At 36.3% G+C, this 14657-nt stretch overlaps 1 protein-coding gene across 1 annotated transcript in view; it reads left to right on the top strand.

Moving 5' to 3' along the window:
- ep300a (E1A binding protein p300 a) overlaps positions 1 to 14657 on the top strand; it is a 29402-nt gene that overhangs the window by 6126 nt on the left and 8619 nt on the right. The window contains exons 3-19 of the mRNA XM_073827712.1: positions 3608 to 3772; positions 3858 to 4179; positions 4306 to 4419; positions 4517 to 4723; positions 5980 to 6082; positions 6240 to 6362; positions 6719 to 6836; positions 6927 to 7110; positions 7974 to 8051; positions 8287 to 8378; positions 8479 to 8631; positions 9159 to 9584; positions 10716 to 10937; positions 11048 to 11213; positions 12051 to 12169; positions 12433 to 12672; positions 12941 to 13029. Of these exons, the coding sequence (XP_073683813.1) occupies positions 3608 to 3772; positions 3858 to 4179; positions 4306 to 4419; positions 4517 to 4723; positions 5980 to 6082; positions 6240 to 6362; positions 6719 to 6836; positions 6927 to 7110; positions 7974 to 8051; positions 8287 to 8378; positions 8479 to 8631; positions 9159 to 9584; positions 10716 to 10937; positions 11048 to 11213; positions 12051 to 12169; positions 12433 to 12672; positions 12941 to 13029 (2921 nt within the window). The remainder of the gene's footprint in view (positions 1 to 3607; positions 3773 to 3857; positions 4180 to 4305; positions 4420 to 4516; positions 4724 to 5979; positions 6083 to 6239; positions 6363 to 6718; positions 6837 to 6926; positions 7111 to 7973; positions 8052 to 8286; positions 8379 to 8478; positions 8632 to 9158; positions 9585 to 10715; positions 10938 to 11047; positions 11214 to 12050; positions 12170 to 12432; positions 12673 to 12940; positions 13030 to 14657) is intronic.

The raw sequence follows: 14657 nt of genomic DNA on the forward strand, positions 1-14657 counted from the left end.
CAGTACCTTTAGGGCTGTCGCGGTTAAGGAATTTCCCTTGCGGTAATTTTGAGTGGCTCAGTAGCGCGGTATTACCGCCATATAAAACAAATAAATAAATAAATATATATATATATATATATATATATATATATATATATATATATATATATATATATATATATATAAAATCATTGTTTGTAGGCTGTTACAATGTAAGGTCGTATTCAGAAATCAATAAACCGAAACCAAATCGCGTTGATACATGACGTGAAGTAAACAGTACTTACATAGTAACCTAGCCAAAAAGAAATGCAGATTTTGAAGAAAAATGTCAGACATACTTAGAGGCTTTGCATCTGAAATCTTCGTATATACAACACTTAGCGCGCACCCTCGAGTCTGACTGGACAAGAGACTTTCTGTCAGTATTTCACCTGCGTGTTTTAGGCGAGCTGTCAGTGAGTGCAGTTTCATTGTTACGCCACAAGATGGAGGTAAAAGACTATCTTTGAGTAAGTCTTTAAACCGTTCATTCAACTACACGTTCAAAAACGCTTATTTATTCAAAGAGAGACATAATGAAACATGATGTTGAAATCATTTGAACTTTAATCGCCGCTTTTAAAGGCTCAGCTGACCAGCAGAGCATCGATGTTAAGACAGAGATTTCACTTTCCTTGTACATGACAAGCTAGTTTCACATACATATCTGACTCAATCTGTAAAACAGACGCAGGTAATCGCACAAGCTCAGTCGATCTCTCTCTCATTCGCTGTCTGTTTAGGCTTGTTAAGTGCATATCTACTGAGCCTCATAATAAACACATTATGTTATCATTACTAACTTATTACTAATTTAATATTCAGCACACAGGCATTAAGTGAGAAGGGCAAATCCTTAGGAAAAAATAAAACGGGCAAATATCGCGGTTGCTGCAATCCTCTGCGGTTATGCACGTCAATAGTGCGGTATTGCGGTTATCGCCACAGCCCTAAGTACCTTATGAAATGGTACCAGAGATAATTATTATAATTTTTTTTTTATATTCTGGAATCTTTTTTTTATATACAAATTTATTATCAAAGCTGGTGGTAATCAAATAAATGTAGAAAACTTGAACAATTTAATTAATCTAAAATGTAGTCAAATAAATTGTAAACATTTTTCCACTTTTTTTCCACAATCAAAGTGGTCTATAACAGGTTACTGTTTAAATGAAAGGATAAAATCATAGACAATAAATTACATGCTACTGTATAATAGTAATATTTATCATTTCATCAAATAAAACCAAACTCTTATTTGGTTTCTAGAGGCGTCCTTTGAGTTGCTATGTGTGCACTACCAGTCAAAAGTTTTTGAACAGTAAGATTTTTAATGGTTTTGTTTTTTGTTTTTAAAGAAGTCTCTTCAGCTCACCAAGCCTGCATTTATTTATTTTATTCAAAGTACATCAAAAACAGTAAAATTGTAAAATATTTTTACTATTTAAAATAACTGTTTTCTTTTTTTAATGCATTTTAAAATGTAATTTATTTCTGTGATTTCATAGCTGAATGTTTAGCCTCATTACTCCAGTCACATGATCCTTCAGAAACAATTCTAATAATTAGATTTTCTGCTCAAAATAAATGTCTCTATCATCACTTTTGATCAATTTAAAACATCCTTGCCAAAAAAAAAATAATTTTTTCCCCACAAAAAAGCTTTTCAAGGGTATAATGTATAATGTTACAAATAGGGTTGGGTCGATAGACGATGCCATCGTCCATCGCCGATGGCCGATAGACATCACGATGCTGAGCCGGCATTGCGATCCTCCGCTCCGCCCCCGCTACAGCAGCAGCAACCCACTCATGAAAAACACACACTTAATCACACACTATATAGCCAAATGAAATGCATGCTTTCAATTTCCGCATCTTTACTTATTTTATTATTATTATTATTATGAGGAAATAACAAGGAAGTTGTTAGCTATCACAATAAACTCCAAACGAATTACACGAACTAGTTCGTTTACATTAATAAATGAGGCATACAAAAACAGCAGAAAAAAATCAAAATAATTTTAATTAAATTAGATTAAATAAACTACACCAAATGTGCCTTTTTCATGATTTTACCATAACGAACAGAGCTTGGAACTAAAAGAGAATATTTATTTTTTCCCATTGAAATAGGAACGCACAATACAAAGCCTACATTATAAATAACAGTTTATGATTCAAATATATTGGTAATATGGAAACACTTGGATTTGTGCCGAATTACAGAGGTACGTGAGCCCAACGCCTGCTATTTTTAGTTTCGGTTTTGGTTTCTTAACTTTATATATTTTGTTTCATTCCTGTTCTGTTCTGAATACCATTACATTTAAATGATTAGTTTTGGAGTCAGGGTAACTAACTTATAGCTATGTTTATAGTGTTTATGTTAATACATAATAATATTTCGGTTGATTTGGTATTATTTCTGATATTACACTTTCTCTCTTAACATTCCGCTGCTCATTAAATGTGTTTGGAGCGAGTGGGTTAAGCAATCAATGAGAGCGATTTTGAACTTAAAAAAGCTGACTGATAGAAAATATGTTAAGGACCAACACACATCCTCCAAATACATCTACATAAACCTGCGCTTGCTTTGTCTCGTATGCATGCACACACTGTCACGATCTAATGCACTTGTTAATGCCGGATCTTTAAGAAAAAAACCGGAACGCAAATATCCAAAATCTGACATTTTTCGGAGCAGGATCTGGCTCAAATTAAGCACTGGTGGAAACGGTAGGCAACAATTCATTAATTCGTTATGAATTGATTATTTAACAACAACCATCCCTTACCCCCGCCCACTGCCGACGATGCCATCGTCCATCGCGATGTTTCACATTAGACATCGTACGATGCCAAATGGGTCGACATCGCCCAACCCTAGTTACAAATGCTTTTTATTTCAGATAATGGTCTTTTATTTTAAATTATTTGGGTCTTTCTATTCTTCAGAGAATCCTGAAAAAAATATACTCGACTGTTTTAAATATTGATGATGATAATGATAATAATAATAATAATAATAATACGTTATTGTTGAACAGCAAATCAGCACATCAGCATATGATTTCTCAAGGATCACGTGATGTTGAAAATGTACCTTTGATCACAGGAATAAATTACTTTTTAAACTATATTCAACAAGTTATTTAAAATGGTAAAAATGTTTCCAAATGTTACTGTTTTTGCTGTACTTTAAATCAAATACATGCAGGCTTGGTGAGCAGAAGAGACTTCTTTAAAAAACATTACAAATCTTGCTGTTCGACTGGTAGTGTGTCTGACGATAGTTTTATCAAATGACAGTCCTGCAGAGTTGAGCTCCAGCCCTAATCAAACATACCTGAACAAGTTAATCAAGGTCTAAGAGTTGTTAGAAAGCTACAGGCAGGTGAATTTGATTAAAGTTGGAGCAAAACAGGACTGAAACTTTGCAGCTCTCCAGGTCCGACGTTGGCCCTCCCTGGTGTCCATATTACAACATGTACAGTCCTCCTTTGATGTATTCATCCAAATTTTGACATCCATAGGAAAAACATTCTTATCTCCCTCTGACTGTTTGTTGCAGATGGGGATGAATGCAGGTTCAGGCCCCTATGGAGGCCCATATGGTCAGCCTGCCAGTCAGGGTCTGGGTGTTGCAGGGCTGGCCCCTCAGCTCCAGAACAAGCCAGGTCTCCCCAACAGTCCAGCCCAGTTTAACCTCGACAAGAAACAGGGCATACCTGGCATGGTTAGTATTCAGGCAAATAGACTTGTGACTTATTTGAAAGAAGCCAAGATATCTTAATGTCTGTTATTTTGTTGTTTTTTCACAGCAGGCTTCCCAGCCTTCCCCAGCGGGTGCTGCTGGAGCCACAGGAGTGGCCGGGATGGTGCCTAACGCCCAAGGAGCTCTCGGTCCCGGATCGGCTCCATCAGCCATGTCTGCAACAGCGGTGGGAGGAGTTCCTCCAGCGGCTGACCCAGAAAAGCGCAAACTTATACAGCAGCAGCTGGTGCTTTTGCTCCATGCTCACAAGTGCCAGCGGCGGGAGCAGGCCAACGGGGAAGTACGGCAGTGTAACCTGCCCCACTGTCGCACCATGAAGAACGTCCTCAACCACATGACGCACTGCCAGGCTGGCAAATCTTGCCAAGGTGGGTGTATAAACTGCACACAACTGTAAAACGTGGTACTTTTTGATCTGTTGTTCAGCAGTTTTGTTTGTTTATACAACATGGTGCTGTTACTAATATTAGGTCTGTGTTTTTATTGTGTTTTAGTGGCGCACTGTGCCTCATCCAGACAGATAATCTCTCACTGGAAGAACTGCACGCGGCATGACTGTCCTGTATGTCTACCGTTGAAAAACGCAGGGGACAAGAGGAATCAGCAGGGTGAGTGTGTGTATTAATGCAAAACATGCCTAAAACATCTCAGGTTACTTTGTACCCTTGTAATTTTTTTGCTGTTTTTTCTTTTTTCTTTTTTTAGCTCTCCTAAACAGTGCTGGTGTGGGGTTAAGTTCTTCTTTGGGTAATGTTACTGGTGGTCCTCCCAGTACTCCCCATCTCAATACTCCAGGACAGATAGACCCCAGCTCCATCGAGAGGGCTTACGCAGCCCTGGGCCTCACGTACCAGGGAAACCAGGCTTCTCCTCAACCTGTCCAGCAAACGCAACGGGCGATGAACACAATGGGTAATGACAAACAGAGACTTATAATTTGTGCATTTTTTTTATTTTTATTTGTGGACTTAATTTTTTAAAGTTAAAGTTTTTTGGACTTAAAAAAGTTTAGGTCAGTAAAGTGTTTTATTTTATTTAAAAAATGTATACGTTTATTCAGTAAGAATAAATGAAAAAGTAAAAACATTTCTATTGATTAATTGTGATTAATCAAACTGATTAATAGCAATTATTTGCATTAAAAATAAAAGTTTTTGTTTGCATAATGTGTACTGTATATTTGTAAATAAAGTATTTATCTGTATATGCATATATAAATACACACATGTATATTTAAGAAATATCTCAAATTTTCATATTTATGTATATATCATACATATATTTCTTAAATATATACATATACACTACCAGTCAAAAGTTTTTGAACAGTAAGATTTTTAATGTTATTTTTAAAGAAGTCTTTTCTGCTCACCAAGCCTTTCAAAGTACAGTAAAAACAGTAAAAAAATTAAATATTTTTATTATTTAAAATAACTGTTTTTTGTTTAAATATATTTTTAAATGTAATTTATTTTGGTGATTTCAAAGCTGAATTTTTAACATCATTACTCCAGTCACATGATCCTTCAGAAATTATTATAATATTCTGATTTGCTGCGCATGAAACATTTATTTTTATTATTATTGATTTAAAAACAGCTGTGTAGTTTATTTTAGGTTTCTTTGATGAATAGAAAGTACAACAGCATTTATCTGAAATAGAAATCTTTTGTAACATTATAAATGTTTTTTTATCATCAGTTTAAAGCTTCCTTGCTAAATAAAAGTATTAATTTGTATAATTTCTTTCCCCCAAAAAATTATACCAACTCTATGCAGGTGAGCAGAAGAGACTTCTTTAAAAACATTAAAAAATCCTTTTTAAAAAAACTTTTGACTGGCAGTGTACACGCATATTTAGAAAAAAAAATATTTTGGATATGATTAATCAATTTGACAGCCCTAATTTATTTATTTATTTATTTATTTATTTATTTATTACAAAAAATCCTGAAATTTCAGTTTCAGTTTACACAAAAATATTAATTTGCAAATATACTAAAATAGTTAATGCTATTTTGAGTTGAAAGTATTTTCGATTAAATAAATGCAGCATTGGTGAGCAGTCTTGGTGTGATTTCTTTCAAAAAAAATCTTACTGACTCTTCATTAAACTTTGAAATGAACTTTTGCAGTGGCGCCTCTTCTTATGACCTTTCTTGTTACAGGAGCAAATCCCATGGGAGTAAATGGAGCAGGGGGTGGTCAGTCTCAGAATCAGCAATCGAGCCTTCTCCAGGACACAATGTTGCATCTGAACATGAGCTCGAGGTAAACAAACCCTTGGGTTCATCTTGCGTAACTCGTCACCATTCTAGTCTTAATCTAACAGTAACACTAATCAGCAGCAGCAGGTGTCTATCAGTTTTGATAAGTTCATATATAAACATAAAGTGGTCATCATTTGTTTTCGCTCCCCTTTCCCCAGTCTGATGAATGACAGTGCTATGGGGTCTATGCCTATGGCCAACCCAGCTTCCACTGGTGGCATGAGGAAGAGCTGGCACGAGGACATCACCCAGGATCTACGCAACCACCTGGTGCACAAACTGTAAGTTGTACATTGCTATGTGAAAATTAGCAGTGTGGAAGTTACAGTTAGATTTTTTTGAATTAGTTGCATTTTGCAGTGGAAGACAATAATCTTTTTTTTTTTTTTTTTATCAGATTTGTCAATTTTTGTTTTTATTACTACAGTGTTATTATTATTTTAAAATGCATTGATCTAGTCATGAAAATAGTCCTAGATGCTGGTATGGCAATAAAAATAAATAAATTGTAGGGGATTAACAACTGCTTCAATTGGTTTTATAGAATGACCAATACATAACAAATATAGACAAAGGCTTTTTGATATTCAGTTGATATTCATTTCCGTGCCCCTTTTCTGCTATTCTAATTCTTCAGAGTCCAGGCCATTTTTCCTACTCCAGACCCGGCTGCACTGAAGGACCGACGGATGGAGAATCTAGTAGCCTATGCGCGTAAAGTAGAGGGGGATATGTATGAGTCCGCTAACAACAGGGTGAGTATTTTGTCTTTTTGCCTGTTAATGTTTCATATTTATCATTGTAATCACTGATTTATGTCACTATTTAAACATCACACTTTTTAGGGAGAGTATTATCACATGCTGGCGGAGAAGATTTATAAGATCCAGAAGGAACTGGAAGAGAAGCGACGGACACGATTACAGAAACAGGGCATGATGCCTACTCAGCCTGGAATGCCCCCCACTGGCCTGCAGCAAGGGCCCACTGGGATTGGTCAGACAGGGCCACCCACAGTACTGCCTTCTAGTGAGTGCTCATCCACCAAACTTGTCTCTCTTTGCGACCAATTAGCATGTACAGTTGAGGTCAAGTTTACATCCCCTTTTCAGAATCTGCGAAATGTTAATTATATTACCAAAATAAGAGGGATCGTACAAAATGCATGTTATTGTTTATTTAGTACTGATCTAAATAAGATATTTCACATAACAGATGGAAAAAAAAAGCTGGGGATCACCTGAAACATCTTCTGTAGCTTCTGCAAAAAAAATGTACACAAGTCTATTCTGTTCAAAAGTTTTCATCCCTGGCACTTAATGCATGGTTTTTCCTTCTGGAGCATTTGAATCTTCTGTAATAGTTGCATATGAGTCCCTCAATTGTCCTCGGTGTGAAAAGATAGATCTCAAAATCATAATCATTGTTGGAAAAGGTTCAAATAGACAAAAATGCTGGAAAACCAAAGAATTTGTGGGACCTGAAGGATTTTTATGAAGAACAGTGGCTAGTTTAACTGTTCAGGACAAACAAGGGATTCATGCACAACTATCACTCAACTGTCATTCAGGTAAGTAGCAGTGTTAAGAATCATCTTTTATGTGAAATATCTTATTTAGGTCAGTACTAAATCAATAACATGCATTCTGTATCTATTTTGGTAAAATAGTAACATTTTGCAGATTCTGAAAGGGGGAGGCAAACTTTCTTTTAACCTCAACTGTAAGTTGTCACTAAAGGCCTATTGGCTATTTTTAAAAAAAGGAAAAGTCTTTCAGTTTGTCCTATTTGGGTTCTAAAGGAAATATGCCGACAGAACAGAAAACACCTCTTGTCAAGCAATTTCTGAGGGTCTTGCTTTTTGTTTTCTTTTTTTGCCCCTCTACCTGTAGATGGCCCTCTCTCGGATCCTTCAGCGGTGCGGCCTACTGGTCCAAACCAGATGATGAACAGGATGCAGAATGCTGCTGGTCTGTATATGTCATATGTATATATGTATGTGTGTTAACTAACATATTCTAAATATTTAATAATGGTTTCGACAAAAAATTAAGACTGAAGACTGCTGTGATGGCTGCTGAAAATTCAGCTTGCCGTCACCGTAATAAATTATTTTTTAAAATAGAAAACAGTTGTTTTAAATGGTAATAATTAGCAATATTACTGTGTTTGCTGTATATATAAATGTATGTTTGTGCATTGCAGGCATGAATCCATTTGGGAACCATATGGGAATGCAGTCCATGGGGCAGCAGAGATCTACACCTCCTCTTCCGCACAGCACACCTCTTAACCAGGTCATTACTGTGACTGGAAGTGATACCTTTTGTAGTTTGTTTGTTTTAAGTGTGTGGACAAAATATTTAGTCTAAATACTGAATGTTTTGGCTGTTGCAGGGAAGCATGAGCAGTGCGAGGATGCCACAGCCGAATGTTGCACAGATGCAAAATCAGTACATGCAATCTGGACAGTTTCAAGGTTCAAATCCAGTTCTTGGTGCTGGATCTGTTGACATGGCACACCCAGGAAATGACAGCACTGTCACTCAAGTAAGTGCATAAATATTCTCTAAATTAAATTAAATTAATTTCTTGAAGGGATACTTCAAACTTTATAATGTCAGTGAATGGGTGTTGAGATTTTGAAGTCCAATAAAGTGCATCCATCCATCATAAAAAGTACTCCATGTGGCTCTGGGGGTTAATAAAGACCTTCTGAAGCGAATTGATACATTTGTGCATTGTATTTATGTGCATGTGGAGCACTTTTTATGATGGATGGATGCACTTTATTGGACTTCAAAATCTCAGCAACCATTCACTACCATTATAAAGCTTGGAAGAACCAGGGCATTTTTTAATATAACTCTGATTGTATACATCTGTTCGAAAAAAAGTCAAATACACCTAGGATGGCTTGAGGGTTTTAATCATTGGGTAATTTAAATTTTTGGGTGAACTATCCCTTTAATGTACCATTCAGTTATAAGTCATTAAACATGCATCACATAATGATACTTGCTTATAACTGCATCATGAATGCATTCTCATTGTTTGCTCTATTTTGAATTTGTCAGCAGGGGCAAATGCCTACTTTATCATCTTTACCAATCGGCAGTCCTTTAGCCCAGCCTGGGTCTGCTGGAGGGGCAGGTAGCGGGTCCTCTGTGGGCTCTCTGGGTCCCAACAGCATGAGTGGGGTTCCTCGATCAACCACCCCAACACAGTCCATCAACCTCCCCCACTGCACACCCGTCCACCAAAATTCTCCTTCCCCAGCTCATAGCCGCACACCCACGCCCACACCACGCTCCCAGACCCCCCAGCCTCACACACCGAGCCTACCCCAGTTAACCCCAAGTGGCAGTCAGCAGCAGTTACCTCCGTCCGCCAGTTCTGACAATGCCATGCAGTCTCAGCAGCAGTCATTAGGAGGAACTCCTCCCGCTGTGTCTCATAGTAGCCTCTCTACGCCAAATGCCAGCCAGCATCCACGCACTCCAGTGAGTACTGCTGTTTAGTATGCAACAAAATTCCTGGGGCCTCATTTATAGTATTACCTAGAATGATCATAAATGTGAACGAAATTCAATTTTTAAAATGTTCACACAAACTATTTATAAAAAGTCCACACGCACAATTATCAAGTTTATTTATAATTATTTTTAAACTTTATTTTTTAAAGAAGTCTGTTCTGCTCACCAAGGCTGGAATTATTTGATCCAGAGTACAGCAAAAAACAGTAAATTTTTTGAAATATTTTTACAATTTAAAATAACTGTTTTCTATTTGAATATATTTTAAAATACCATTTATTCCTCTGACTTCAAAGCTAAAGTTTTAGCATCATTACTCCAGTTACATGATTCTTGCATTCTAATATTCTGATTTGCTGCTCAAACAACTTTTATAATAAGTATTATTTATTTAACTTTTATAATAAGTATCATTTTGTTAAAATGATGTTCTTTGATGGATAGACAGCTCAGAATAACAGCATTTATCAGAAATGAAAATCTTTTGACATTATAAATGTCTTTATCATCATTACTTGATCAATTTAAAGCATCCTTGTTTTATAAAAGTGTTAATTTCTATCATTTTCCCCCTCCACCCCACCCAAAAAAAATGACTGACTCCAAGCTTTTGAATGGTATAGTGTATAATGTTACAAAAGCTTTGTATTTCAGATAAATGCTGATTTTTGGATCTTTCTATTCATCAAAGAATCCTAGGAAAATTTACTTAACTGTTTAAATGCTGCTAATAATAATAAAATCAGCCTATTAGAATGATTTCTGAAGGATCATTTGACACTGAAGACTGGAGTAATGATGCTGAAAATTTAGCTTTGATCACAGGAATAAATTACATTTTAAAACATTTAAATAGAAAGTTATTTTAATAAAATATTTAAAATTGTACTGTTTTACTGTACTTTAAATCAAATAAATGACTTCCAAAAAGACTTCTTTAAAAACATCTAACTGTTCAAAACTTTTGACTAGTAGAAAATCAGAAAATCATAGACAATTAATAATCAAATTTAATTTACATTTTTACTTGTGGCCTCAGTTTTCTGTATAATTCATTTGTAACATTTTTTTTGTTTGTTTTTTCTTTCCTTTCTGAAGTTGTCTCATAAGGGTTCTATACCAGTGGACGGCCATGTTGCTACCCCTGCCTCTGTCAGTAGTGTAGACACATCATTTCAGCAGGGTCCTTCAGACTCCACAGCCTCCCTTGAGTCCAAGGTGGAGGTCAAGCAGAAAGTAGAAGAGGATGAGGATGAAGAAGGCATGGCAGGAGGAAGAACTGGAAAGCAAGAAGACTTTAAGACCGAGGAAAAACCTGAGGTGAGAAATTAAAGTTATATATTCATTAAAGTCTGAAGAATATTAATGTGCACCCTCTTTCCTTTAAAATTATTCCATGAGGATTGACTGCTTTCTTTGTGTCTTGTCAGCTAAAGAAAGAGGAGCCGAGTGATTGTGTTAAAATGGAGACTTCAGCCACTGCAGCTGAGGAGGACAAAAAGCCAGTGATAAAGACTGAGCCTAAAGAAGAGGAGGAGGGTTCAGGGTCTACAGCATCCCACAGTTCACCTTCTGGAGCCGCTAACAAAAAGAAAAGTATGATCAAACCAGTCTTTGTATTTTAGCTGCTAGGGTTGTCTTTGGTAAAAGCCAATCACTGGTACCTTGTTACAGGGTTCCCACGGGTCCTTGAAAGTTTGTGAATCTAAAAAAAAAAGTAAGGTCCTGCAGAGTTTTCTGGAAAAAAAAAAAAAAATCCATATTATTCCCTCTGGTCCACTGATGTGTTTTTTCGCCAACACTTCATGGCCTATGAACACACAATTTATCTTACAAGGTAACACAATGTAACCTTGCTCTCACTTGAAGTGTGTCCCCACATTAAGTCCTTAAATTTGTGGGTATTGTACCTGGAAAGTCCTTGAAAGGTCCTTGAATTTGAAGTTAACCAAGGGAAACCTTGTTGATTTTAATGCTCAATACATAAAATAAGCAACAATTAAAGGGGTAGTTCAGTAAAAACGAAAAATCTGTCATTAATTGCTCACCCTTGTGTTGTTCCAAACCTGTAAGACCTTTGTTCATCTTCAGAACACAAATTAAGATTTTCTTTTTTCAATCTGAGAGCTTTCTGACCCTGCATTAACGGCAACACAACTACCACATTCAAGACCCAGAAAGTAGGTAAGTACATCGCTAAAAACAGTCAATGTGACATAAGTGGTTCAACCTTAATTTTACAAAGCTATGAGAGTACTTTTTGGCCAAAGAATACAAAAATAACTTTATTCAAGGGGTAGGAATGACATGAGGGTGAGTAATTCATGACAGAATTTTCATTTTTCACAGGTTAGCTGTTACTGTTGCTTCTGTCAAGAATTTTAAGAACTGATGTTGTAGTAATTCTGTTTCTTTTACTTGCTTTGTCATCAGTTTTTAAGCCAGAGGAGCTGAGGCAGGCCCTGATGCCCACACTGGAGTCTCTCTACCGCCAGGACCCTGAGTCTCTGCCCTTCCGCCAGCCTGTAGACCCTTCACTGCTGGGAATACCAGTACGTTGCTGTCTGGTTTTGCATTGTTAAAATATTATATATTATGTAAATTAACAAGGTGTACTATTTCTCTGTTACCTACACCCAGACATCCAATTTGTATCAGTGATGTAAAAGCCAGACTGTTGACACCTTCAGGGCTTTTGTTAAAGCTACAGATTCTTTTTAAATACTAAAAATGACTATTAAGTTAATTCTCTTGCATATAGCTAGACATTTCTACTTAACTAATAGTCAACATTGTCACTTTTGATGAATTGCAGGACTATTTTGACATTGTGAAGAATCCCATGGACTTGTCAACTATCAAACGGAAGCTCGACACGGGCCAGTACCAAGAACCGTGGCAATACGTGGATGACATCTGGCTCATGTTCAACAATGCCTGGCTGTACAACCGCAAGACGTCACGAGTCTACAAGTACTGCTCCAAGTTAGCGGAGGTGTTTGAGCAGGAGATCGACCCGGTCATGCAGAGCCTTGGCTACTGTTGTGGGAGAAAGGTAAAACGGAAAGTGTAGGAGTGTTTGCACACATTAAATTGTCCTTTTATAAATCGATACTTTCCTCTTTGTTTGTAGACGGATGCAATATGAACTTCGATACAGTAATGAGTGTTACAGTGTCTGCATTGTTCTAACCAAATTAGTTTTCTTGTCTGCAGAGTTAGTCATAACATGCAGTTTTGTGTCAAAGCACAGATTCAAAAATATCAAAAAAATATTTTGCCAACATAACACTGGCTAATGTTTTTTTTGTTCTCTCTCACAGTTTGAGTTTTCTCCCCAAACTCTGTGCTGCTATGGGAAGCAGCTATGCACTATACCACGAGATGCTGCTTACTTTAGTTATCAGAACAGGTAAGGAACTTACAACTGAAGCAATATCAACGGGCACAAAAGCATATATACACCTGAATGACTCATGTTATGCTTATTTATTATATATATGCATGTGAAACAGCTTTTTTCCACTGTGCCTGGCCACATAAAGTGAACTGACAGTTGCACCACAGTTGATAAGCGTGCGCTATTATCCCACCTTTTCCACCAATCAGTCCCTTCTAAAATTCTGTGTGTGTGAAAAGACCTGGCATTTTAAAGTGTGCTCCTTTTCTGCTACATACAAGTATTAAATCTATTGTAATAAGATCATATATAATTTGTTTACTGTTTTATTTAATCTTACTGAAATAGTCTTATAATTTTGGTCTTTTTTTTTTTTACCATCTATGGTCCTTAAAATGAAATGGCCTGTTTGTGCCTGTATAACTACAGTTGAGGTCAAACGTTTACATCCCCCTTTCAGAATCTGCAAAATGTTAATTTTACCAAAATAAGAGGGATCATACAAAACGCATGTCCTGACCTGAATAAGATATTTCACATAAAAGATGTTTACATATAGTACACAAGAGAAAATAAATTGTAATAAAAATGACCCTGTTCAAAAGTTTACAGAAGGAAATAATGCACTAAGAGCCAGGGGGTGAAAACTTTTTGAATTTGAAAATCAGGGTAAATTTAACTTATTTTGTCTTCTGGGAAACATGTAACTATATTCTGTAGTCTCTGAAGGGCAGTACTAAATAAAAAAATAAATATTTAGACAAAATGTAGGTAGACGCCTCCATTCTGTTCAAAAGTTTTCACCCCCGGCTCTTAATGCATCAGTTTTCCTTCTGGAGAATCAGTGAGCGTTTGAACCTTCTGTTGCATAGGTGTCCCTCAGTTGTACTCGGTGTGAAAAGATCGATCTCAAAATCATGCAATCATTTAAATTACACAAAAATGCTGAAAAACCAAAGAATTTGTGGGACCTGAAGGATTTTTATGAAGAACAGCGGGCAGTTTAACCTTTCAGGACAAACAAGAGACTCACGACTATCACTAAACAAAAAAACCCCAGCTGTGGATCATATGTGAACGTCTTTTATGTGAAATATTTTATATAGGTCAGTACTAAATAAACAATAACATGCATTTTCTATGATCCCTCTTATTTTGGTAAAATAATTTACATTTTGCAGATTCTGAAAGGCGGGTGCAAACTTTTGACTTTAATGGTTGGTGACTTTAATGTTTTCATAGTACTTCGAAAAGCTGTATATAAAAGAGTTGTATTTCTCATGATATGACCCCGTCTTGTCATGATTACCAGTAATTTAATTTCAATATTATTCAATATTCAATACTATACAAAATGTACAACTTTGTGCTGTCATGTTAATTAATGCTAGTGTCATGAAAGGAGCGATTCTTTCAAAGGGGGACACCTTTAAAATGCCTGTTTGCTTGACATTGTGGCTGCAGTCTTTCTGTTCGTGTTTAATGTGCTCACGTGTCCATAAGTCTCAACATCCTTCGCAATTGATTCTGCTCCTGTTTTGCTGTAATGGTTTTTCCTCATTATATACATGTAAATGCTAATCTGTGCTTTGCTTTGGCTTTCTGCTTGTCTCTGTTGTTGTCTCCCTCCTTATTCATCC

The sequence above is a fragment of the Garra rufa genome, chromosome 22, assembly GCF_049309525.1.
Source record: "Garra rufa chromosome 22, GarRuf1.0, whole genome shotgun sequence".
Lineage (NCBI taxonomy): Eukaryota > Metazoa > Chordata > Actinopteri > Cypriniformes > Cyprinidae > Garra > Garra rufa.